This window comes from Xiphias gladius, chromosome 16 (assembly GCF_016859285.1).
Source record: "Xiphias gladius isolate SHS-SW01 ecotype Sanya breed wild chromosome 16, ASM1685928v1, whole genome shotgun sequence".
Lineage (NCBI taxonomy): Eukaryota > Metazoa > Chordata > Actinopteri > Istiophoriformes > Xiphiidae > Xiphias > Xiphias gladius.
In genome coordinates, this window is record NC_053415.1 from 22,944,533 (window position 1) to 22,971,102 (window position 26,570).

General features: G+C 42.0%; 1 protein-coding gene across 2 annotated transcripts in view; it reads right to left on the bottom strand.

The window, feature by feature from the left end:
• Window positions 1-1,657: 1,657 nt before the first annotated feature.
• LOC120801913 (radixin-like) overlaps window positions 1,658-26,570 on the bottom strand; it is a 40,320-nt gene continuing 15,407 nt past the window's right edge. For both annotated transcript variants that reach the window (XM_040149249.1, XM_040149250.1), the window contains 11 exons: window positions 15,303-15,386; window positions 11,346-11,441; window positions 10,652-10,774; window positions 9,621-9,772; window positions 9,069-9,152; window positions 8,738-8,884; window positions 7,706-7,802; window positions 7,432-7,595; window positions 5,849-5,979; window positions 3,772-3,932; window positions 1,658-2,831 (listed from right to left, as the gene is read on the bottom strand). In XM_040149249.1, the coding sequence (XP_040005183.1) occupies window positions 2,475-2,831; window positions 3,772-3,932; window positions 5,849-5,979; window positions 7,432-7,595; window positions 7,706-7,802; window positions 8,738-8,884; window positions 9,069-9,152; window positions 9,621-9,772; window positions 10,652-10,774; window positions 11,346-11,441; window positions 15,303-15,386 (1,596 nt within the window). In that variant the 3' untranslated portion in view covers window positions 1,658-2,474. The remainder of the gene's footprint in view (window positions 2,832-3,771; window positions 3,933-5,848; window positions 5,980-7,431; window positions 7,596-7,705; window positions 7,803-8,737; window positions 8,885-9,068; window positions 9,153-9,620; window positions 9,773-10,651; window positions 10,775-11,345; window positions 11,442-15,302; window positions 15,387-26,570) is intronic.

Here is a 26,570-nt window from a genome sequence, read left to right on the forward strand (position 1 = left end):
AACTTTCCCTACACGAAATGACAAAAGCTAATGCTAGATGGGGAGGAAATGAGACCAATAAGGCGTTAAACAAATTATTGAAATTGTTCAACTGATGACAAAAGAAGTAAAGTTAAGGTACAAGCTTTAAAGCTTTACGGACAAGTGTGGCAGCAACATCATAAAGCTACAGATGGCCATTTTATTTTGTTGAGTAAAAGCACAATATCAACCGATTCTGTCCAGTCTCTTTTTGTCTAAAGGTCCTGTTGTTGTTTAATTAGCATATATGGAAGCTTTAATATTGTCAGTATTGTACAAGAGAGGATTCCACATTTGACAGGATGTGTTGCTTGCTATTTTCCAACAGATTAAAAGCCATGTGCTTCCTTAGGGTAGGGGGGCGGAGCTCTAAAAAGCAGGTAGCAGTGTGATTGGCCGACCGCCGCTAGGCAGAGCTTTGGCGAGGCTGAAGCTGCAAACCTCGTCAGCTAGTCTTCCTCCCGACAGAACAAAAGCAGGAGTTGCTGCGGTGGCAGCAGGTTTGGGGCTTTGCGAGGAAAGTGAAGCGTTGACATGGCAAATTGCACTTAACTGTTCCTGCTCGCCGTGTCCACCCTTCATCCCGGCTCACACCACAGCAATTCATGACCCACAGGGTTTTGTACTTGTCTTCCCATTTTGACGTTTCTAGCATGTGCATGTCGCTCTGCTTAGTGTCAGCCCATGGCCTGGGCCAACCTGTCCTGTGAACCTGGACAGAAGGGAGCGAGACAGAGAAAAGGGATGATGAGAGATAGCAAGACACTGCGCGACAGGTCACGGTTCAGGCACCGTTGGGCCATTTATTATCTTGGTCTCCCTTGAGCCAGCATACCATCTCCAGGTTTGGCCACAATTCAACAAGGGCTGCCTTAGAGTTCACATTTTAAATGAAAAAAAAAACATTCCTTTAGTTAACCAATCAGTATGTTTTGTAGTTTAATTTGTGCAACCATGTAAAAACTTTAACGATAATAATTTCAGAGTGAAAAATAGCAACATTCCTACGAAACAAAGAGGAGGCAGCATTGTCGGGGATACCGTGTTTCACAGTGCCTCTATGTGTTTGGATTTCTAGCAAGTTCTTGAAGGTTTGAAATTTTGATTCAGCCCGTATTGAAAAAAAAGCCAAAGTTTAACGAGAATATCCTCATTGATGGATGAAATAAATGCGACGGGACTGACAGAGGCTCAAAGTATGGAAGCGAAATCAACATTACAATGGTATAATACTAATGTTAAGATTATAATAGAAAATTAATACATTAAACAAATTAGTTTATATAAAATGTTTTCCATGTTATTCAAATAACACCTCAGGGCCTATTTGTACAGTGCAGTTTTATATTTATTTCCTTTTTCTCTCTGATTTTGAAATGTTATTTCATTATTTTTTTTTCTTTACGTGTTTAAAAGGCCCATCAGTAAACCAACTCCTCTTGCAAAATTAATAACGTTTCAATTTCCCAACTTCCCGTCTTTCCTGTCGTGCACTGCTGCTCTCCACCCAGCTGTTTCTGACACTGCTCTTCTTGCTCAGTGATGCGCTCCTCTTCATTGCGGTGGCTGGTGACGATTTCAAGCTGTTGTGGGTTTGGCATTTCAGCCCTCCTGGTCTCCAGGTCTCAAACAGAGCCTGGAAAGAACACATATGCATGCAGACCCTGACTCTTTGCAGGCACTAAGACAGAAAAACATGGACGGATCCTGGTCTAGACCGGCTGAGAGCTCTTTAAACTAAAGAATAAAATTGAGTGAATCATTTTTTCTTGAAATTTAGTTTAACTGAGGTGAACAACTTCTATCAAACCTATCTGTACTACCACCTGTCTCTGTATACATATGATATTTTGTATCATTCAGATTTTTATTCCTCACTGCTCCATGCTTTGGTTATTTGTCAGGTGACGGAAAACAAATTCACCTTAATGTCTCTTTGTACTAGAAACATTTTACAATTTTAACTCTAAACTTGGTTCCTCTGTACGGATAAAGACATCAGTGTGTACACACTGTGTCTAGTATATATTATAATTAGAAGAGTTTCCTGCCATTGTAATCGTATTTTTTAATAGTATATTTTTGTTTACAGTTGTTTTTTTTATTCATTAGTTTAGATTTTTCATCAAAACATTGCTTCCCACTGCCAGAGGACACTGCTCCATGTAAGCTACAGTTAACAGGGTCCTCTGCTGGTGAGGACAGCTCAGCCCATGGGTAACAGAAAGTGGAAGTGAACAATGGAAAGGAAACGCGCATGTTGCCCGTTTCCCCTGCCCTGCAGTGCATCACTGCTAACTGAGGGTGTGTCAAGGTAACATCCCCGTTGCATTTTCAATATGCAGGCACCACGACCAGTCAGAGGGAGTCGCCAGTGCGGTGACGTGATCCCACACCCGCTTCCTACCCAGGACACTCGCCCATGTGTGTTAAATGAGCTCCTGGCCAAATTTTTACCCAGATTTTTTAGTCTTTTTTTTTTTTAATTTTTTCAAATTTTTATAATCCAATAAATTGTTTTTTTTTAAGATTAAAACTGAATTTTCTAGATTATGTATTTCAAAATAAAAGCAGAGAATAATGGGCCCAAACATACATGAACCTGACACACAGACACACACACACACACACACACACACACACACACACACACACACACACACACACACACACACACACACACACACAGACACACTCATATATGGCCGTAACGCTACTTTGTGTTGCCATTCTGTTGCTTCCTCTTCTTTTTTCCTCTTGGCCTCCTCAAGCAGAGCAATTTTGGCAGTGAACTCCGCTAACTCAGCAGCCTATCAAAAATAAAAACACATGCCAGCAAAAGTCACCAAATTGAACCAAATGTGATGTCTAACCGACAGTCCAACAAATCCAAATGTATCTGCGATATACAATAATATGACACAGGCATAGTTAGCAACTTCTCATATTTAAGAAACTGGTAGTTTTCCTCGATAAACGACGTCTGCTTTGACATGTTTTATGATTTGACGACTGTATCAGAATCAGTGGACCAAACAAATATAACACTGCTGGACATTACTGTAATACATGTATAATAATAAACTTGCCAGCGGGTAAAGTGTAGTTCTGAAGGTATAAAAGCAAGACTTACATTATTAAGTGAAATAAGAAATACAAGAATAAAAAGATACATGGAAATAAAAGGAATGAAGGTTAAAACTCATTAGTTTTGGAATTAAATTTAGTCACCCATTGATGATTAAAGGCTTAACACAATCAATGGTTCAACACAACTAGCTTTCCTAAAAACTGTGCTGTTGCGCATATGCACTTATCACTTAAAGCCGTGAGAAAATAAAGGAAAAACCCGAATAAATCACACGAGGGCTCACTGAATGCGTTGAGTATAACATTCGTGTGAATCATACGCTACGTCCTTCACGGTCAACAGATCTCAACCCAACTCTTCCCACTGGCATAATAATAATAGTAACAATAATAACAATAATAATAATAATAATAATAATAATAATACGCTGCTTGAGATTCATGACTGTTTCCAATTCCTGATTCAATAAATTAATCAAATATAAAACGTAAAATTCAACATTTCCATCATAGTTTAGGGCTAAAAAGAAATAAACTAAATGTATTTTCGCAAGGTAAATTGTAGTTGTTGCTGTTAAAAGTCATTTTCCCATGGACAAAAGCACTAAAGAAAAAGCAGCAAATGTTGGAGCGGCTGTGATGATATGTGAGTGCAGGTACCAGCTGTTCTTGGTTCTTCATCTGGTCTGCAGCCTGCTGGGCCAGCGATGCCTTGGCCTCCTCCGCCGCCTGCCTCTCCCGCTCCAAACGCTCTGCCTCCTCCTTCGCTCGCTTCCTCTCCTGTTCCAGCTCCAGCGCTTTGCGAGTCTGCTCCTCCAGCTCTGCACGCACACACGTAAAGATAGGGCTTACACGCCGTTCTTGACCTGCGCGACTGTGTGATCAGTGAGGGGCAAACGCAAGGGGAGAGTCACTGTGAAAAGGCTGCATCTTCTTAGTTACATGTGAATGATCCCCTTGTGTGTATGTTCATTTACACCCACAGAATCAGATTTATCAGTTTCACCATGTGCTTTAGTGCTACAGCGTGATCTCTTAATGACCGCTCTGAACTCTGTGAATTTGTTATGCTAAAAATGTTCGAAGAAGTTCGACAGCAAAACAGTTTTTGAGGCGACCTCGTGAGGCCGCGTCTCAACCTCACTGTCTTTGCTGTTTTATTTATCTTGGGAGCATTTCTTTATGTACAGCACATAATCCCGTTTATGAACGGCAGTTCAGAGATCCATGACTTGTTTTATGCATGCTTTGAATAATGAGGCCCCACTCTGACTCTCACTGTGGGCCTAATTAAAAATTCTTTGACACGTCACTGCTTGACTGGATCAGAGTGTTGTTTTCCCGGTCCGATGTTCTCTTGCAGATGAAGACGGTGAACATCCTGTCTTTTTTTTGAAACACCCTGCGTGTGGAGCCGCGGCTTGAAAACTTATCTTTCTTTAAATCTCTTTGTACAGTTCTCATTTATGAGAAGGGCTGTTATTACAGCTGCACGATTTTCACCGTGGTGAACTAGCAGGATTTATGTGAAGCAGTAAAAATACAGCCGCCGCTGCTGCCTGAGGCGGCCCTCCGCTCTCTTGGAGGCTCCACTTTATGCAAATTCACAGAAATGGGAGATACAAGCGTCTTTGTGCTGTCGTGCCTGACATTAGTCACTGCTGTTTTAATTATTTCTCATAAACCTGGTAAACCGGCTGCAGACTGTGAACATCAAAACCAGATAAACGAATGACCTTTCTGGGAAATGTTGAAAAATGCCAATTAGGGGCCAAGTTTGCAGAGTTATTTAGTTTGGGATTTATAAATTGTTTTTTTATGCCTGAGTAGTTTTCCATTTTTACTTCAACTACAGTCTGGTTACTTTTCAATGTGATTTTTTTTAGATTGCAGCATTAAATATTCATGAAATATATTCAGAAACTAGGGCCAGGTATCGTCAGGTATAGGGTAACAGATGACATTTTTGACAGTAGTTCAAATATGATACCTGAGTTTTGGTTACTGATACCTACAACTGATAATATAACCAATATGACCATGCCTCTCTGTTAAACCTTTGTTTTTTTTTGTTTTTTCATTTGACAAAAGAAGCCAAAGCCGTGAAATGTCTAATGTTGCCTAAACACGAGCAGCTTTACAAAAACCTTGCGTAGTGGTAGACTAGAAAAATGTTAGAATAGATTTAAATCCAGAACTATCTTGTAAAAGAATAAGTAAAGAAAACTATGAACTGAAAGTTTTTGATACGAGAGTCTACAGGCACATTTGACTTGGTATCAAAATCCCTTTGGTGAGTGCGACGATATCACAAGTGATAAAAATGAATACAAATTATGGCCAAAGCTCCAGCCCAAGCTAAATCGCTATCATCTTTAAACCTTCTGACAGTCATTTGAGTAAGTCCTGAATTTCCTAAAAAGTCCACACTGTCAATGTCTAAAACTCGACTTGGTCCACGCAAGGACAGGTGCAGGACCACACACACACACACACACACACACACACACACACACACACACACACACACACACACACACACACACACACACACACACACACAAAATGGTATTTTTCAGGTTGGGAAAAAAATAAAAATACACAAAATTTTTTTAGCAGCTTCAGACTTCAGTGTCTGACTCCGAACAGTGTTTGTGTGAACTTTGTCTCTTTTATAGCATGTGAATTGAGGCACGCGCCCTGCTGCCGTACATGCGTGGCGTCGCTCCAGTCGTACCTTTCTGAGCTCTCTGCGTCTGCCCTTCGATCTGCCTCAGCCTCTCGATCAGCTCATCCTTCTCTCGCTCTATCCGCTCCTTTTCCTTCTCCGCATGCTCGCGCTTCTTCTTCTCGTTCTCCAGCTGCGCTCTGTCGACATAACGCAGAAAACAACCGGTGACCTATCAGTCGATCGTTTGAAGTTACACACCAACAAAACGGTCAACAAGAAAATTCCCAGATTCCATGTTTTAGCTGTTTTTCTTTTCATGAAAACATTTAATTTCCTGCAGAACCCGATTTCTCAGTGGAACCTGGCTTAATGTGTTCATGTGAACCTGCTGAAACGCAGGAGTTTTACCGGCGCCCTCCCTGACCAGCCAGTTTTACTGAGCGGCTTCATCCTCCCAACATATCTGGACTTCGCGAGTCAATATGAGACAAAAATAAAACACACACACACTTTACCCACCCACGAACAAACACTATCAACAAATACAGAAATGGATGCAGCAATCTCCACAGCGACAGCGGCACACATCAGATCCTGTTTGTATTCCGCCTGCTGTCTTCACTGCTCTTTGATACGGGTGGACTGATATCTGTGTCATGTGCAAATATGATTTTGTACAGCACAATATAATATCTATAACATATTCATTAGGTTGTTTCACTTATTGTTACCCACAGTAAGAAGTACTTTCTGCTGTCCCAGCAGCTCCAGCACTAACAGTTGCAGCCCTGCAGATGAAGAGCATGTGCAATTTTTATTTTTTTTTTTAATGTAGCACTGCCACCTATTGCTCACAGAACTTTATCAATTGCTTTCCAAATCAAGCATCAGCTAATGTTTGTTTTATTCAAAACACCATGCATTACACACTGCACGCGGGTGTGTACAGGGTTAGGAGGAATACTGACCTGTGACCCTACGTGCAGCCATCCATTTAAGATGTGCACTGACTGGAAGGTCGCTTCATGAAATGAATGAGTGTCTCCGTAAATGAAAAACACATATCTACCCCTGCTGTAGACTATGCAAAGGACAAACAATAAACACACATTTTTGGCTGCACAGTAACTTGTCATTACAGGCTCGTGCTGATCCGTGAGTCTCTGGTGGTGCATAAGCAAAGGAGATTTGTGTTCACATGATGAGCGGATCAGAGGTATCAAATGTTTACTTTTAGCAAGTTTACTGCTCTAAAATTTCACGACTAATCACAGAGAGTAATGAATTCAATTAGACTTTAGAAAATTCTTGAAACTGACGATTTGCCTTGATGACACTTATTTCACTTATCGGTGGCAGATATTTGATTTAAAAAGCGAGACAAGACTTGAAAGACTCAAGTACAGACCAAAATCTAATGAAAGGACGGAGGCTTTTTTGCAGTGTGGGGGTGTCAGAGTTACAATTTACAAAGAGAGCGTTTGTTCCAGTGTGTATATGTGTTTTGAAATGTGTAGTAATGGACAAAAAAAGCGTCAAGGAATACTATAAAGAAAAAGTCTCCCTTTTATTCCAGCAGGAAGAACAGAAAGATGGTGCTTCTAGAGCTATTTAAAGTCCTGAGAAAGAAAAAGCAGCATGTACTGTACCTCTCCATCTGTTTGTGGTGCTTTTCCTCCCTGGCCTGAGCCTTCATCTGCTGCACCTCGATGGTGTCGGGCTTCCTCCTCCTCATGTACAGCTCATGGTTTCCCATGCATAGCGCCAGGATGCGTTTGTTGATCCGCAACCGAGGGGCGTAGAACACGAAATCCTTGAGAGAGCACAGAGGACGGATGCGAGAGGATTAGTGTGCGAAAACGTAGTACCCCTAAAAAAAAAAAAAAAAAACGATCATTGATCCCACATCATTCCAACACATACTGGAGCTTTCTTGTCGATGGGCTTGATGACAAACTTCTTGTCGTTGAAGGAGATGTTTCTGATTTCGCTCCAGGGGAAGCCGATCTTTGGTGACAACCTGAGCAGGCAGTGGTGAGATTTTTAAGAAACGATTACAAGGTAAATCAGTGATTTAGTGAACTCTAAACTCTATGCCTAAAATCTTTTACTGACATTTTAAGGACGTGTGCATGCTTTGAAAGTTTCAAGAGTAAAAAAGCTTATAAATGTTGGGGGTCAGGATAAAGCCAGTGCGGGGTATTGCTGTTTTTTCTGTGTTCAGGTCGTTCATCAGCTGTGCTGTTCAACACCAAAAGAGGGCGCTGCTTTCAAACCACTGCAATCCACGGTCATTGAGGGAGCTGACAAAGTCTGCAGTTGGTCTTCTTCAACCAGCTATTGCAGCTACACTGGCTGCTGAGGTAGAAGTCCCCCTTTTTAATGCATTCATTCCCAGTCTCAACTTCCGACAATATTTCCCCAATTTTCTACTGAACAGACTTTCAAAAAAAAAAAAAAAATGCAACACTTGATATATGTGGCATACTTTAAAGGATGGAAGGGGGGGGGGGTTCAAAAGATTGACTGGATTTATTGATTCAGACATGTTGCCCCTTTATACACTTTAACATGAGATTTATTCCTCCCTAACAAAGTTGTCCACTGCCATCCAGCGACAGTGGATTAACTGTAGCAGGGAATCTTTCCTAAAATAAACTATGTGGGTGGGCGTTGAGGCCGTCATTGACAGCAACTTCTCTTGTGGTTTCGTTTTTCTTTCTCTTTGATATCACTTTTCAGTTTTGATTGCATACAGACCACACCAACTAGAGCGGGGGTTCCCCACCTTCTGGCCTCGTGATCCCATAAGAGGAAGCAATGGCTACTTGTGACCCCGCGTTTAATAGGGATGAAGTATGAATGAACTGTAATATGCGAAAGTGCGTAAGCTACACATCTAGACAGGTAATATATGTGTGTGCATGTGTGTGTGTGTGTGTGAGATTTGGTTACTTGTCCTCATGCTCATAGATGTTGAGCCCCAGGGCATCGACCCCAAGCCACAGCTCTGTGCCTTTCTTGTTTTTGATTTCAAAGTAGTTGACACCGTACATCTCCAGGTCCTGAGCAATCTTTAGGTACTCCATCATTGCATCCTCCCTGCACACACGCGCGCACACAAGCAACGGTAAAACGGTTAGACCTGAGCATTCAGGGTTGTCAGAACTCACCGATTATATGGTGAGTTCTCGGCTCTCTCTTTCTCTCTCACACACACACACACACACACACACACACACACACACACACACACACACACGCACACACGGACAGATGCCCTCACCTGAGCATGCTTCTGTGTTCCTCATGCCAGGTCTGTATTCTGTCCTCCCACTGTTCCTTTGTCAGCTTGTGTTGCTCCAGAACTCTACAGGACACATACGCACACACACGGAAAAGGGGAAACCAATATGAAATAACAGGATGATGATATGAATAATAAATACCACCGTACTACATTCTCTTTCGTAGCCAGTAGCTAGCACCGCCGAACTCCACAGATCATGACCAGGCTTAGAGTTACAGATTTAACTCAATACTAACAATAATAAGGATATCGCCATCATCATTCTGTGATGAGACTGTGACCTATAATACATAATAATGTAGGCTCCAGCTGAGAGGGCAGTGTGGTCTGTTAATCGCAGGGCTGGAGGTTCATCCCCTAGCTCCTCCTTTGTATATGTCCAAGTGTCCTCGTAAAGCCCTTTGTCAGCTAAGGCAGAAAAGCTCCATATACAGTGAGTGCAGTCCATTCACCATTTGTGTAAACCAATGCGGTTTTCACACTTTTAGTCTGAATGTCGTGTATTTTGTGTACATGTATACACTGTACCTTTGTGGCAGTAGCCGGTCGGAGGCCAGGTAGCCAGCCTTGTGAATATCTTTGCTGTAATCTCCGTACTTGGCCTGGACAGCGTAGGAGGCCAGCAGCACGGCCGTCTCCGGGGGACAGTAGTTCTCATCATTCAGAATGGCCTCCTTCACCTGCCGGGAGGGTACACAACCACGCACGCACGCACGCACCCGTCAGTCCGCGGTAGCCTATGGTTAGAGCCCCAGGGGTTTCCCAGCGGAGATGGCTGAGATGCTCCGCTAACCTTTACTGGGTGAATAAACCTCAGAGACTGTACTGTATATAGAGCAGCAGTAAGTCCGTCTGTCAGTCTGTCAGTCCAGAGAAAACTATCTAGAGAACTAAAGGAGGGATCGCCATGAAAATTTGGTACAGACATTAATAGGAAGTCCGGGAATCCCCTGACTTCATCACTAGCAGGTATACATTATCACTTTTCCAACTCAGCTGAGTAGAGCTGGGTATCATTTGAAGTTTTTCAATCAATGCTCATACAATACCAAAGCTTCAGCACTGATTTCAACATGAAACATTTGTAGGCACCTTTTACTAAACGCTAACAGAACTTCGCCTAGTAAAACACAGTCTAAAATTGGCACAATGTTTGATTGAAATTAGAAATGATCTGATCAAAGAAAAATTGACGACACTACAGATCTGACCAGAAACTTCATGCCAGCCTTTATTACTTGACAGTTGCTATATTTTCACCTTGAGACCCAAAATCCTGCTTGCACACTAAGACAACCAATGACCCGTGTAGTGTGAAGGAGAGGATCCACAATGGTGAACAGCATGGAGAACAGCAACAGCTAAAAGGCATCTGTACAGAAAGGTCATCTTAGCAAGCACATTCACATGTTTGGATCACTTTTGTTGCTGCGGCGAGGTGCTCCTCAAGACGACTGCTGTAACACACAGCTCAATTCTCAGAATGTGTCCGCATCACGTTAGTATGAGTTTGGTTGACCTCAACACCAAAACATCTTGGCAGACCGGCTGTACAATACCTGCAGGAAGAAGAGCTTCTGTGTGATCTCCTGGATGAGCTCCTCAGAAACATCCTCGGGGAAGAACTTTGCTCTGAACTTGAACTGCAGCGGATTCTCCTTCTTCACATCCTGCTGGGTCACCTGGAGAGAACACACACACACACACACACACACACACACACACACACACACACACACACACACACACACACACACACACACACACACACACACACACACACACACACACACACAAACATTTTTTGTTTTACCCTGCACCCTCCGCCTTCACACTCTCTTTGTGCTAGTCTGTGAACACACCAAGTGTAAAGTCCTGAGGAAATCAGCCTCTGTGTCTTTATTTTTTTAAAAACAAGATTAAAGAGACATTTCTTCAAACAAAATACAGTATATTCACTGGTTTTCGGATGTTTGGATTAAAGCTTTCAGCAAACAGAATACTAAAGTGAGACTATAAACACAAGTTTACTTCTAAGGCTTTCTAGCATGATAAAGTCTTGAGCATTTATAAAGTCCACAGGAGGAGAACTGTGTACTGTTTACAGGCTTCCATAACTTTAATATCGTGTTTTCAAGTTGTAGAAATTAATGATAAAAACAGGAACAAAGAAAAAGGCATAAAAAGCGATATGAGATTAGGTCTCTTGGACAGATATAAAGTGTCTGAGTGGTCATGTTCAGGGTCTCTCACCTTCTTGTTGAGTTTGAGCCAGGTCACGTAGCCTTTACTGTCTGTGTACTGCAAGCCGAAGAACCACACCTCCCTTAAACCCACTGTCTTCACCACCTGAAATCACACAAATTCCCTTTGTTTTTGTTTTTTTAGCAGTTTACAAGACTGAAACGTCCCTGCGAGCTGCACCGGGTACTGGTACAAGACTGTCAATCTCTACATAATCAATCAATCCATATAACCAGGCTTATATAGCAAGCTTTGTTAAGGCTCCCATGGAAAATTTCTGATTGGGTTTTTGATGACTAAAAACAACTGGGAAATCGATTTCTTTATTGACCTCTCTTTGTGCACGGGGGCACTGTCAAGATGGAACAGGAAAAAAAAAAGGCTTTTACTAAAACTGGCGCCGAAAAGCAGGAGACACTGTCTAAGGTATCATCTTATGTTGCAGCTGATCTGCTCCCCATCCCCTGGAAAACTGTTCTCCAATAAAGAACTGCGAGGTAACTGTTTAATGGGGCTTCACTCTGTATTCTCCTCCCCTCTTCTATTCCCTTTCTTCCTTACCTGAGTCTTTTCCCCTTCAGTTTTAACTTTGTTTTCTCTCCCTACCCTCTTAAACATGCTCACGTGCTTTGTCATTTACAAACTATCATCCCATTTACAGATTTACAGAGAGAGAGCGAGAGATTGAGAGGGGCAGCCCCTGAGGGGACGCTTACTCTGACTGTAATGTGATTTACACAGTCAATACGATGGCGCTCACCACCGTATAATTAACTCCCTCTAACACACAGACACAGAGAGGCGTGCTCACATAAACACATTAAGCATCAAATAATCACAGGCATGACCAGATGCAAGAACACTCTGAAGAACACCCATCCATGTCGGAGCAGTGGAAATTGTGCAGTCAGTCACATCTCCAGACGCGCACAGACACCTACACGCAGAGGGGCCTCCAGTGGGGCTGGGAATGCGGCGTGCGGAGACAGCTATGCGGATGCTGCGAGGCTCGGCATGAAGATTTAGAAGTGAAGCCTCAGAATGAGAATAAATGGCTTGGGAACGTCGGCATGAGGGGAGGAGGGGAGGGAATAATGAGTGGAAGAGGGAAGACAGGCAGCATAAGACATGAAAAATCAAGCCGTTTGAACAGCTGAACAGGGCTCGTTACTTTCCTATTGGATGAAAACACTTGTTCATACGGACGATTTAAAAGCGTGTGTCATTATGGGGCATCAAAGCGTTCATGTTCAGAGGCAGGCTTACATGTTGGGGTTTTGGTTGTTTTGATTAAAAAGCTTTCCTGTCTCGCCGAGGCCTTTTATCACTGTGTGTGTGCGTGTGTGCGCGCGTGTGTTTGAGTGAGCTCATGGGTGCTTATTTTTAGCTCGGCAGCCTTTTTGTCAATGGAGCCCTCTCTTCGCTCTTGTGAACCTGCACCATTTCAAATTAAAAGCAGCTTCCAGGCCCCTGCTGAGGGCTGCTTCGACCCATTATCACAGAGCTCACCGCTCGCTGCTGGACACGTGATTTCCTGTATGCAACCTTGACACACTGCAGTGAAATGATCGCAGTGAGACCTGACTGTTTTCATCCCACAACGGTACAGAGCGTGTGCATATTTCAGTGACATTTCAAACTGACGTCGATCAGTTTTTGATAATTGTACCGAGGCAAGTTGAGCATCAGTCACGTGTCCCATTTCACCATCTACATCATAACGGGCCGACAAAGTTATCCTAGTCCAAAGCATCCTTTCGTTCAATGCAGCCTAGAAATGCGACGTTCCTCCTCCTGGATCGGAAGAGCACATCCCGTGTATGCTCTATTATGCCACAATCCTTTGTGTGTCACTTCTTTATGCTGCGCTCAGTCCTCGTCAACTCACGACCTACAAAACTCCCCCAAAACTCGACTTATTCCTTTAGGATGTCACATAACTTCAAACCCTGTGCTTTCCTGCTGGCGGTCATTCTGAAACAGTCTCTTTTTCAGAGAGGGAGGTATCCATTTGATCTGCACCTATTTTTAGCTCATGATGAACGTATGAAACTCCACAGTGTCATCCACCACTGTGGTCTACCATTACCTCTTACACCTGTTTGCTCTCTTGCTCTCTTTGCACCCTCTGTCTCCCTTTCCGTTCTCCTTCAGCAGTCGAGAGGGTTTTGCACTTCCCCCCGCTTCCCTTTCCTCAAGTCTAGCTCGGACAGGATTAGGGCTGCAACTAATGACTATTTTCACTATCTAATAAACTGCTGATTCTTTTTTTTTTCTTAATTGAGCGATTAATGATTTAGTCTAGCTCTAGTTCTCAGAGCACAAGGTGACGTCTTCAAATTGCTTGTTTGGTCCAACCCAAAAACACAAAGCAAATCCTCACATTTGAGAAGCCGGAACCGGTGAATGTATGGTATCAATCAACTGATCGACTAATCAAGTAATTATTTCAGCACTCATCGGGATGGTTTTTTTTTTCAGAACAACCCTGAACCTCAACCCCTTAAACCTCTATCAGAGCCTAATGTATTGCACATTTTCCCATGTTCTACCCACTCTACTCACGTCTCTACTCAAGGAAAAGCTACAACAAAAATCTACAACCATACAATAGACAGAAAACAGATGAGAGATAATGATGGAATCAGTCATTCGTTGCATCCCCAACAGAGATAACACCACTCAAAACCAAGATATGTATAGCTCTGACATTTATAATCTGTTAAACAGATAACAAACACGCAAACACGAACACACACTTACCCATATAAACTGCGCGACTGTAAACATGCACATTAAAGCAACCATCCACAGGCAGATTCACTTGTACTACATTTGCACACATATACGAGGGCGGCAGGAGGATCGTGTGTGCACACACACACACACATCACTGGACATTTGACAGCTGGTTGCTATGATGATGCACGAGCACGGCGAGCTCAAACATTCAGATCTGGTGAGTCACCCGCTCGCGTGTGTGTGTGTGTGTGTGTGTGTGTGTGTGCGTATGTTTCATAGATAGAAAGGAGATAGGAACGAGAATAACAGAGGGAGAGAGGAGAGAAGAAAGTGTGTGAGTGTCAGAGAAGGATGGAGGTAAAAGTGAGACGGTGTGTGTGAGTGAGACACTCTATTGTGGGGTCCAGCAGCTTTGTGGGGACCAAAATGCTGGACCTTTGTGTTTTTGGTTAAAATGCTATCCAGAAGATTCCTCACTACAATTAGCTTTAACATGAGGTGGAGGCTGTGTGCATCACGGAGACACAAATATTTCAACTGATAATTACAATTACCAAAAGGCAGTTTCTCCTTTTGGATGGTCCAGCGATTGGGCTTCTCTTCTTTTACTTGGCAACACGTCATCATTTATTCTGATAAGACGGATGCTCTCTGTGATTTGATCTCACAGTATGAAGCAGAGCGTGGACAAAAGAGCAGTAACAAAGACAGAAAAAGTGATCCCTTTCATTCTGTCTTCCTCCCTCTATGTCACTACAACCTCAACAAACCTTTACAGCCTGACATGAAACAACGCTGAAAGCTGCCCTTTACTTGCCAGAGAGTCTGCACGTACACATTCACACACACACATTCTCTCTCACACACACACACACACACACACACACACACACACACACACACACACACAACACTTACATCCACTGTCTCCTAAAAGCTCCCAGTTAGACAAAGGGACAAAGAGCGCTTTGTATTTCATCTCTGTGCGGAACCAGTACCAACCCAAACCCAGCCAAGCACCCACTGGCACTGGCAGAGTTCACTTTGAAAGACCAAATGTGAAGCAGAATTCCTACTCTCCCTCCGTCTAGCGACAGATGTATTTCTTGGCCCTTTGGGCTGCTTTAGAAGTGTTGGTCCTCACAGTGCGCTTCGGGATCGAAATGAAAATCGAAATCAAAAACACAGCAAACACGTATGTGTGTGCGTGCATGCGTCTCTCACCTGGTCAAAGAGCTGTTTGCCTGTCGTGTTGGGCTGGATGGCAAACTCCAGCTCAGCGTCCATGGTGGTGACGCGCACATTGATCTGCAGGAAAGAAAAAAATGCAACTAAATGTATGGAACAATAAATAGTAAATAAATTAGCTTTGAGAATCAAAAACCTCACACTGTTGAAAGTCTGGTTGTGATCATAGTCCCAATAATAATAATAGGAAGTAAAAATGTTCTTTCTTCCTGCTTTTGTTGTTGTTTTCCAGTCTGATTTTCACAGTACAATTCTGCTACACTCCTGTCACTTCATCGGTTTGTAAAATAACCTGACTTTCCAGCTTTTCTGGAAAATTTAATCAATTTCTTGCCTTCCCCTGACTGGAAAATAACATTGTTTACTATCACAGAAATTCCAAGAGTGACTCTTTTAAGACTTCGTCACAAGAAAAAGAAATTTTCAACGAATGTGAAGATGTTGAAAATGTGTCAAAGAAAGTGTGGAAAAGACCAAAACAAAAAAACTCAAGCAAATACGGAACAAACTGGGAAACAAGTAAAGCCTATGAACTACTATGACCCTCTACAGTCTGCTGGTGGAACATCCTGTGCCAGCTGTGTGAGTGTGTGTGTGTGTGTGTGTGTGTGTGTTCTCCTATCAGATTTCTATAAATATTCTTCACACATAGTGAACATACATACACAACACCCTGGCTGCTACAGCCAGGGTCCATATAAAGCGCAGGAAGTTTATGCTGCTCATCCTCCTGCCAGGAAGCTGCACGGAGGAAGTTGCTTTCACTTCCCTCCAATGAAGAAAAAGCATCAGGAAGACTCAGACCAGTAGCCTAACCTTAACCACTAAAGAACTATAATTAAGTTTCCACGCATGTGTTTTTAAATATAAAAATAAAGTGTGTACTTTGTCTGAAAGATGGAGGAAGACAGCCGCGCAGAAAATGGGGAGACCCACTGAGAGTCCTCACTGAGACAGAGCCTACGGAGACAAGGACTTCTGCATTTCTGCCGGTTCTTCAGGGTCCACAGGGCCACCTGCGCTTCAGCATGGAGGAGTGGAAGTTTGCACCAGGACAACCACAACAACATGGAAAACTGATCACTTCCTCCTTGACAAGCCAATAACCGATGGCCAAAGGGATGTTTGAGGTAACTGAGGGAATGGTTGTCAAAACAGATGAGCAGAGAAAACAAATATGATCACATAAGCGACTGGGTGAACGGTCAAATCAACGAGTGCTACAAGTGTATGAATATTAGAGCCCATTCAAATCAATGCAGAATGTGCAATTTTCATGTTTATGTCCAAAGTAATTTACAGATTCGCTGTTTTTCAACCTCCTCGTCAAAATCTTTTTTCAGTAAGATAATTGGCTCCTGTATCAAATCACTGAACTCTTGAACTCTCATTTGGTTAAAATGACATCTTCTCTATGGTTTTGCTAAATTTTGCTGAGTTTTTCTTAATTTTATTTCTTATATAATCTACATAAACTATTTTTTATGTCCTTTGATTTTAGTTTGTGCAAAAGAAAAAACGTAAAGATGCATAAATTAGAATTATTTATGATGAAAAAATAAATAAATGTTCTATTGCCACTGGGAAGGTGGCAGTGAGGCGCAGTGGATTGCTGCTCAGATGCAAAAATAAGAAAATAGTCAAGAAGAAGGCAAGTATAGAAAGGGATTCTGGGAGTTATGTAGTCATGTGTGACTTTCGGAGCCAAAAATAAGCATCTGGAAACTTTATTCAGGGCTGCTGCCACATCAGCACCTGTGCAATTTTGAAGTGAAACTTGAATCTTAATTGAATTTAAAAACATTAACACAGTAACAGCTATTGTCAGTGTAATGGAGTGTGTGTGTGTGTGTGTGTGAGTGTGTGTCTTTGTGTATCCCCCATTGGACGTGTAAGACATTAGACTGTGCTGTGGTGTTCCGTGCTGCAGTAAGCAAACCCAGCAGCAGCGAAACCACCTGACACTGTCCTCAAGTAACCCTGAAGGAGAGCGAGAGACCCAGAGGAGGTAACAATGGTACAGTAAAAAACTACCTTAGGGATAAAACTGCTGCATCAGTAGGGTGTGTGTGTGTGTGTGTGTGTGTGTGTGCATGCATGTGTCTTTCAGAGAGAGACAAAGAGAGAGGGAGAACACAAGACTCAGACAGCTCGACTGACCTGAAAAATATAGTACACACACACACACACACACACACACTAAATAAATATGCCTCCAAGATAATTGTTCATACCGCTGTTGTCCATTTAAACCTTTTTGTTGTTAATGCGTGTGTGTTCTTGTACTCCAGCTTATGAGAATCAAATGTCCAGTGAGGGGGGAAAAAAGATTTCTTCAGTATAAGGATTTGGTTGAAAGTGTGTGTTCTGCATGTGTTCAGCTCCAGATGAAGAATGAATAGAGCATTTGTACGGCTGATGTTGGGAAAGTATGGGAACCCGACCATATGGCGGTGTTGTGTGACGAGTGTGTGTGTGTGAGTGTGCTTCAGCGAATGTATATGTGGGAGCGCGGCCATATGGTGGTTTTACATGTGCGCAGAATATGCACGCACTCTATGGCATCAGTGCATGCAACGTGTCTCTGTGTTCTGGCTGATAAGGTTTCCATAGCAACGCCCTTAGGGCTGATTTTAATGTAATTTCCTCAAAAGCCTTGTGGGCGTCCTGAAGAGGGAACCCTTGACAGGATGGCAGGGTGAGAGGATTGACCCCTCCTGAGGTGAGATAGAAGCTTTTCAACAGGAAAATTAGTTTCGGGTGCCGAGTAAAGTTTGTTTGAATTATTGATTACTCTAATCAATAAATCTAAAACAACAAAGGTTAATCTTTTTGTCCACAACATATCAGAAAGTCGAGGAGAGCGGGCAACAAGATTTACCAGAGCCTAATGTGATGTCTTTAACCTGTCCAAAACCCAAAGATATTCCATTTATAGTGAAGGCTGAGGAGGCTGAGTTACAGAGAAATGTGCACAAAATGACATTAAGGACTTCTAAAACGTCTAAACTCTTCCGTCTGATGTTGCCACCACAAAAAAATGAAATCTTAATAATGATATTTTAATGTTACCCTCTGCAAGCAGAGCATCAAACCCTTGTTCAAAGTTGTTGGGAAAAGCTGATACGAAGAGATTAAATGCTGCACACTATATCCTCATTGAATCCTAAACATAAGTTTAGTTTTCTAATAAATACCTACTAAAACTTAGAGTTACTTTTAATTAAGGAAGGATGCTCAGCAAATAAACACAAATCGGTGAGAGAGAGGAAGGAAAAATACACCAGTTGCGGAAACATTGCAGTTCTGCACAGAGGTGAAGAACATCAATTTCCTTTGTGCACTACGGTAAAAAAAAGCCCCTCTAACATAAAGTGGGAGTGAGTTTGACTGTGTGTGTGTGTGTGTGTGTGTGTGTGTGTGAGACTGCTGGAGTAATCAGACACAAAAAGAGAGCAACGTGTCCTCCAGCTGATAGCTACAAAACGTTAACAGATAAAGCAGGCGGTCTCAGCCTGTCTGCTGACCACAGTCCTTTCTTTCACTGTTAACTGACTGCTACCAAAACCCTGTTTGGCCATGTGTCAGAGACATATTACTTTGTGTGTGTGTGTGTGTGTGTTACACATACACCATCATTGTACTATTACTTGAATTATTAGTGATAATTTTGTTATATTAGTAACGAACACTATTGCCTCTACCTATGCTCCTAGTACTACTTTTACCAGTGCTTCTACCATTTGTAAAACTGCTGCTACTAAAAAAACTGCAAGGCAAAAGATATATTTTAGGCCACTTCTCCACAGTGGTGGTATATGGAGCCTGGCAGGTGCGGGGCCAACTGCGTTTATAATTAAAGGGGGGACAATGGCCTACACCAAAAAATAAAATTTCACAGAGGAAGGGGATTTCAGGCGGCTTACTGTGAAAAGCCTCTACACGCTGAGAATTAAAAAAATATTTGTCATAAAAATCCACTAAGCTGGATAAAATAGTGACAGCATTGGTCACGTTTAAGTTGGACACAAGAACTTTTCTTGCCCTTATCGAGATCCTGAACTCGCCCTGCACACCAGAGTAGTTTGCTAACTGAGTGAACGCAGTTAGTTTCCCACTCCAGCTCACGCTTACCAAACGGGATCACAAGCACTTTTGGTTTGATTTAAACTAAACTCTGGCAAATCATCTGAATCGGCAGCGGAGGGGTAACCTCAACCATATCATTATTTTTAGAGGGAAGTTCTGGCAAATATGTGGATGACACAGTAGAAACCGCATTGTCTCCGTTTAAGTGTGGTGGACGAACTTCAAATTAACTTGTAGTCTCTTAAACCTAATACCCAAATTAGACGGGATAAATGTATTTATCATTCCATATAATAATGTCTTAGAGGAGATCTAAGAGTTGCTTTTTCTTTGTTTGTTTGTTCATGGTGGCTATCTCTGCCGTGGCCCTGCTACGATTCACAACTGTCATTTACTGTAATTTGTGTCATTGAGAGTAAATCAAACATTACACTTCTTTGAAACTTGTAAGCCCCCCCCCCAACGTGCGAGGGTAAGACTTCAAACTCCCACAAGTAGCACTGGCTATGAGGCCGTTTTGGTGCGGTGGTCACTTGTGGTATTGCAGGATCACATTACTCACACTGGACCAAAAGACTTTTACAAAACCTTCAGAAAAGGAACAACTATTAAAACAACTATTAAACAGTGAATACATTTTTCTGAGCATCACAAAAACACCCTGAAATTTACTAACTATTACTATGAATTATCAAAATTTGGGCCACTAGGTTCAATAAATTTTGAGAAGTGTGGAAGAGCTGTAGCAGTAAATTATTTTATGCCACTCGTGTGTGCTGGCAAGCGGACAGGAAGTCAGTCAGCCTAGCCAGAGGAGGTCCACCATGCTTGCTCTCACCTGGCTCAGAGTGATTAGGACTCTAGAGACCGTACACTGTGGGCCCTGAAAAGGTAGAAGCCGGCGGAGGGCTGAAAAACGTTTTTAGTTTATGCTCTCAGTGAGCAGCTTTCACAGGAATGCACGGGTTGCCATCTTGGAATCCAGCTTTCCAGTTTTCCTAAGACATCCACGTGCGACTTCCATTAAAAGACAACACAAACCATGCAAAATCAATATGGAAGATGATGTCTCGCTCAATCACATACTCAAGTTCTGCATCACACCCTGAGAGATCGATAAGAAAATTTCACTCCATCCGGTGAGTTTACATTTTCCTCTTTGTTCCCATAACAAATTTCGCCTGACTGAAATGCCTGGGTTCCCCCTGATGCCCATGCAGGACTGTTATTTGCAGTATGATAGTACTGGATCATGCGAACTACCCGGTTCTTATTGAGTTTTTTCCCAAATATAGATGAAATGCAAATGACATTACTTTCTGGGCACCAAAAGATTTTTCCAAGGAACGAGCTCCTAGAGACTAAAGCGAAAAGCTTCCACACAGGTTTAATCTACAGTGCAGCTTCTGGCAGAGAGAACATGTATTTGTGTTGCCGAATATTATTTTAGTTACAAGACAAGTATTGGGATTTTAGCTGTTGTAATGACAATATTATGTACAAACTCTGGCTGTGTAACTTGTGATTTTTTTGTAAAGTGCTTCGAGCAAAATCTTTGCTCACGAGGCTCTGGGGGAAACGGAGCGACATGTCTGTTTCAGTTTAGCCTGCTGTGTTTACCCGCATCCTCCATTGCCTCCATGTTATTCATAACAAGTAGTGACAGCTAAGTAGTAGCCTAGTGTGTTCAGGCAGAGGCTGCCCACGCACGTAGCCCACCTGTTGACTTTGTTTGTGTGTGTGAGAGAGAGACTCAGATAGCCATAATTAAAAGCTGTTGGTAGCTAAGCTGGTTAACAGAGGCTTTAGAGGCAACCAGGGGCACGCTGCCTTCTTCACCTTTTCTTCTCTATTTCCACCCTCATCAACTCTTTCCACTCATCTACTTAACATTTCCTCTCTAACACTCTTCTACTCACCTCTACTCTTTTTAGTGTTCTCCACTACTCTTCCATTCTCCACCTCTCCTGTTCTCCACTAAGAGCTGTCCTCTTCAAAACCCTTTTTTTTTCCCCTGCCACTCCTCTTTTCCACTCCAAAACCACTCTTCCACTTCTCCTTTCCATTCCAATGTCTTTAGGTCCCGGCAATTACGGTAATCTGAGTATTTACTCGCCATGCATTGAAGCTGGATCAAAACGGCTCTTTTTTTATTTTCTCAAGGTGAGCTATCACGGGACGTACGAGAGACACTCAATCCATCAGCGCTATGTCAGCCCACCTGGTTGGTCCTGGAAAAAATGTTTTTCAAAGCATAAACAAAAAGAATTACACAGTGACCTGTGGGCTGATTTGGATTTGAATAACAGGAGTTAGCATAGCAGACACAGCTTTGCCTTCAGCTGTGGAGAAAAAAATACATCTCCAAGCAAGTATGAAGTGTGATAAGCAGCAATTAAAAAAAATAAAAAAAATAAATAATAATAATAATTAATTGTTTAGTCAATATAATTGTGAAACATGCCCACTGCAAGTTCCCAAAACACAAGGCAACATTCTCAAACCGTTAGATATGTCCAACCAACAGTCCAAACCACAAAGATATTCAGTTTAGGTGATCGAGGTGACAGATATCCTGACATATCTCAGCTCATTATCAATGTAGTTACTGGACTCTATTCGCGCACTGGGACATTACCATGTTTAGATTTACTGTTGTCTACTATATCATTATATATTGTACCATTAAGATTCCCCTTAATTGGAATTAGCCTAAATCATGAAAAAACCATCCCCAGGCCAACTGTAAATTGCTAGCCAAATACTTTTGGCTACGTAGTGAATTTCTGCTATAAATCACACTGAGTGCAGCTCTAATAGTTAAGGTTCGTGTTTTTATCCTGACGCTTTGGCAGTACAGCTATTTTTAATACATTCCAATAAAGCAGTGACTTGAATTTAGTTGAGGTTAGGAGGGGAGGTGAGGTGAGTGTGTTGAACTTCACACCCTCCCTCTAATTAGATTTAGTGACTTGGATAATTCCCATTATATAAATGAAAATGGCCCTCTGAAATATTTAAAGCCTCTACCGCAGACTTGCTGCCCCCCCCCCCCACCTCCACCAGCTCTGGCCTCCAGGGACACCATCACCAGGAGGGGCAACATGTGCAAAACGCAGCGATAAATCAATAATGTATGACGGCCCACCACATCTCACACCCTGGATTAAAAAGGCCTGATGCATGCTTATTCACACACACACACACACACACACACACACACACACACACACACACACACACACACACACACACACACACACACACACAAACACATGCAAACACTCCACTGAACAAACAAACGAACTGTGACTGCTCAAACAACACTCTCCATTCAAGCAGACAGATGTATTGATAAAACAATATGTGAAACATGCACCAACAGATATCTATTCTCATGCACACACACAATGCCGCCGGGGGAATGCATACACTCACCAAAACATATGGGAAATCAATACATCTTTTAAAGGATTCTGCAGCAATATTCCAACCCTCTGGATTTGAGTTGTTGAATGAGTAGAAATATTTTTTCTGTGTTGTCTCCATGTTTGCTCTTCTTTTCCTTTTGTTATGTCTCCTTTCTTTGTCCTTCCTCTTCTAAAGAGCATTATTTGCAGTTGTGAAGGGATCAGTCTGTTTCCAACTAAGTGCTTGTTGGATCATTGGATGTTGTCTTAAACATCATCTACCCATTACTTTCTGACTTCATTATTCGTGAAGCTACATTTAACAATTTCTATAATGTTCTGAAAACGACAATCTAACACACACATAAAGCACTAATTGGATGGGTGTGTAAGGTGTGTATAGGTGAGAAAAAGGATAGTCTGACCAAAGGTGTGCACCTATATCCCCTTTTGAATGATTATCATGTGTTAATCTTTGAAAATAGACTTTTCAATCCCCTAGGAGTGTGGCCATTCTGAACACTTTTGTCTTCAAAAGGAGTCTGGAAGACACATCTCTGGGCTAGTTCGTTTCAAGCATACCTTGGGCTTCATTAACATGCTGAGTTCTATAAGTGTTGTTGTCAAAGGGACATTTTGAACACTGTCAGATGAATTGTTTTCTGCAATTGTCAGACCGTCTACTGTTTGTTGACTTGTAATGTACTGCACTTATATGGTAAATGAACTGCACTTATAGTGCTTTTCTAGTCTTATCAACCACTCAAAGCGCTTTACACTACATGCACCCATTATATATACACAGCGCTTTCTAAACATACACACACACTCACACACACACACACACACACACACACACACACACACACACAAACACAAACACATGCAAACACACCACTGAACAAACAAACGAACTGTGACTGCTCAAACAACACTCTCCATTCAAGCAGACAGATGTATTGATAAAATAATATGTGAAACATGCACCAACAGATATCTATTCTCATGCACACACACAATGCCGCCGGGGGAATACATACACTCACCAAAACATATGGGAAATCAATACATCTTTTAAAGGATTCTGCAGCAATATTCCAACCCTCTGGATTTGAGTTGTTGAATGAGTAGAAATATTTTTTCTGTGTTGTCTCCATGTTTGCTCTTCTTTTCCTTTTGTTATGTCTCCTTTCTTTGTCCTTCCTCTTCTAAAGAGCATTATTTGCAGTTGTGAAGGGATCAGTCTGTTTCCAACTAAGTGCTTGTTGGATCATTGGATGTTGTCTTAAACATCATCTACCCATTACTTTCTGACTTCATTATTCGTGAAGCTACATTTAACAATTTCTATAATGTTCTTAAAATGACAATCTAACACACACATAAAGCACTAATTGGATGGGTGTGTAAAGGTGTGTATGGGTGAGAAAAAGGATAGTCTGACCAAAGGTGTGCACCTATATCCCCTTTTGAATGATTATCATGTGTTAATCTTTGAAAATAGACTTTGCAATCCCCTAGGAGTGGAGTCTGGAAGACACATCTCTGGGCTAGTTCGTTTCAAGCATACCTTGGGCTTCATTAACATGCTGAGTTCTATAAGTGTTGTTGTCAAAGGGACATTTTGAACACTGTCAGATGAATTGTTTTCTGCAATTGTCAGACCGTCTACTGTTTGTTGACTTGTAATGTACTGCACTTATATGGTAAATGAACTGCACTTATAGTGCTTTTCTAGTCTTATCAACCACTCAAAGCGCTTTACACTACATGCACCCATTATATATACACAGCGCTTTCTAAACATACACACACACTCACACACACACACACACCGATGATACATCAAAATCTTGCCCAAGGACACTTCAACAGGCTTGCTGGAGGAGCTGGAGTTCGAACCACCGATTTTCCAGTAAGTGGACAACCCACAGTCGCCCACTTTTTGTCCATGGCCAACCTTACTGGTACACCAGGAAGGCTAAAACAAACACGAATAATTATCTATAAATCATATCCAGATTTGGATCCTAATAACATACTCCAGAGGGACCACAGTCCTAGTCGTTCCTCATGACCCTGATAAAGACCTAATGTCAAGCCATATTGGTCATATTTTCTTTGCCTTGCTCTAAACCACATACTACAATGCTTTTAATATTTTCATTTCAGACCTTGACTCAAAACACTAAGAGATCAGACAACAAATGGAAAAAAAGTTTTTTTTTTACAGAATTTCTATTTATGTTCACAACCGTTGTGTGTCCATTCAGCCAGATAATTAATTTGCATCAGATTCAAGGGCAATCTGTACCTGACCCTAAACTCTCTGTGGAAAACAAGGTTTCCTACAGCTGTTGTGTAAAATTGCAGGAAAACGGGGATATTTAATTAAAGAGAGAAAGCTCTTGTGTGGGATTCTGGTACTTAGTACATGAAAGTCAGAATGAAATGTGATTAGATGACAGAAAACAAGGTCTCATTAGTCACAAATCTCTGAAAATGACAGAAGACTCAAGAACTATGTATTGACAGTCACCAGCCTCAATGCCAAACCTAAGATAACTACATATATGATAACTTATGTGTATCATGACACAACAAAAATGCTAAGTCACGGGGACATCTTACAAAAGTAACATTAGGGGCAATGTAAAAGGTCAGACATCTCACAGAATGACCTCCTTGATCCAAATCAGTCGGGCTTTAAAAGTGGCCACTCCACTGAAATGGTTCTACTGCGTTTGACAGAAGCCCTAAGGGCAGCCAGAGCTGCAGCTCAGTCTTCGGTTCTTATCTCACTGGACCTATAAGCAGCCTTTGACAAGGTGAACCACTGTATCCTGCTCTCCGTACTCACTGATATGGGCATCTCAGGCAAAGCACATTTTTTATTTGAATCCCATCTCACTGGGTGTTCTTCCAATAGGTCAGGGCAAGGACAAATGTCCATATCCCATTGCTTCTCCGCAAGGCTGCCCCAAGGCTCGGTGCTGGGGCCCCCTCTCTTTGCGATACACATCACCTCCTTGGGTCCAATTATCCGCTCGCGTGGCTTCTCTTATCACTGCTACTCAGACAATACCCAGCTATACCTGTCATTCCCACCAGATGATCCCACGGTTTTGGCGCAGATCTTGGCTTGTCTCTCAGAAATTTCCAAATGGGCAAGGATCACCACCTTCACCTAACCTCTTTAAGACTGAACACTCGGTCATCCTGGCCAATCAATCATCCATCACAATATCCACATTACCTCCTCACCTCTCACCCCAACCAAGGTTGCGGGAAACCTAGGTGTCATAATTGATGACCAGCTGTCCTTTTCTGACCATGTTGCATTTGTCTCCTGGTCGTGCCGCTTTGCACTATACAACAGAAGAAAAATCAGGCCTCACCTGACTCAGTACATAACCCAACTCTTGCCGATATGAAAACTTTCTTTTTAGAGAAAATAATGCAGTAATTTAGAAATGGTGTCATCACACAGTTTGTTCGGAAGAACATGCTACGCAACCATTTTTTACAATATTCAGCACGGTTTGCAGCACATGTAGCAAAGTACGCTTTAAAGCGGTCAAGCGGTGTCTTCATGGTAAGTTGCTAACTAGTTTGTGAAATACATTGCTCGAAAGTTAATAAACAATGACCCCATCATTTCCCTGTTCAATATACTTCTGTATATATATATATATATATATATATATATTTTACTCCCTAAAATCGTTATCAGTATAGGCCTCAA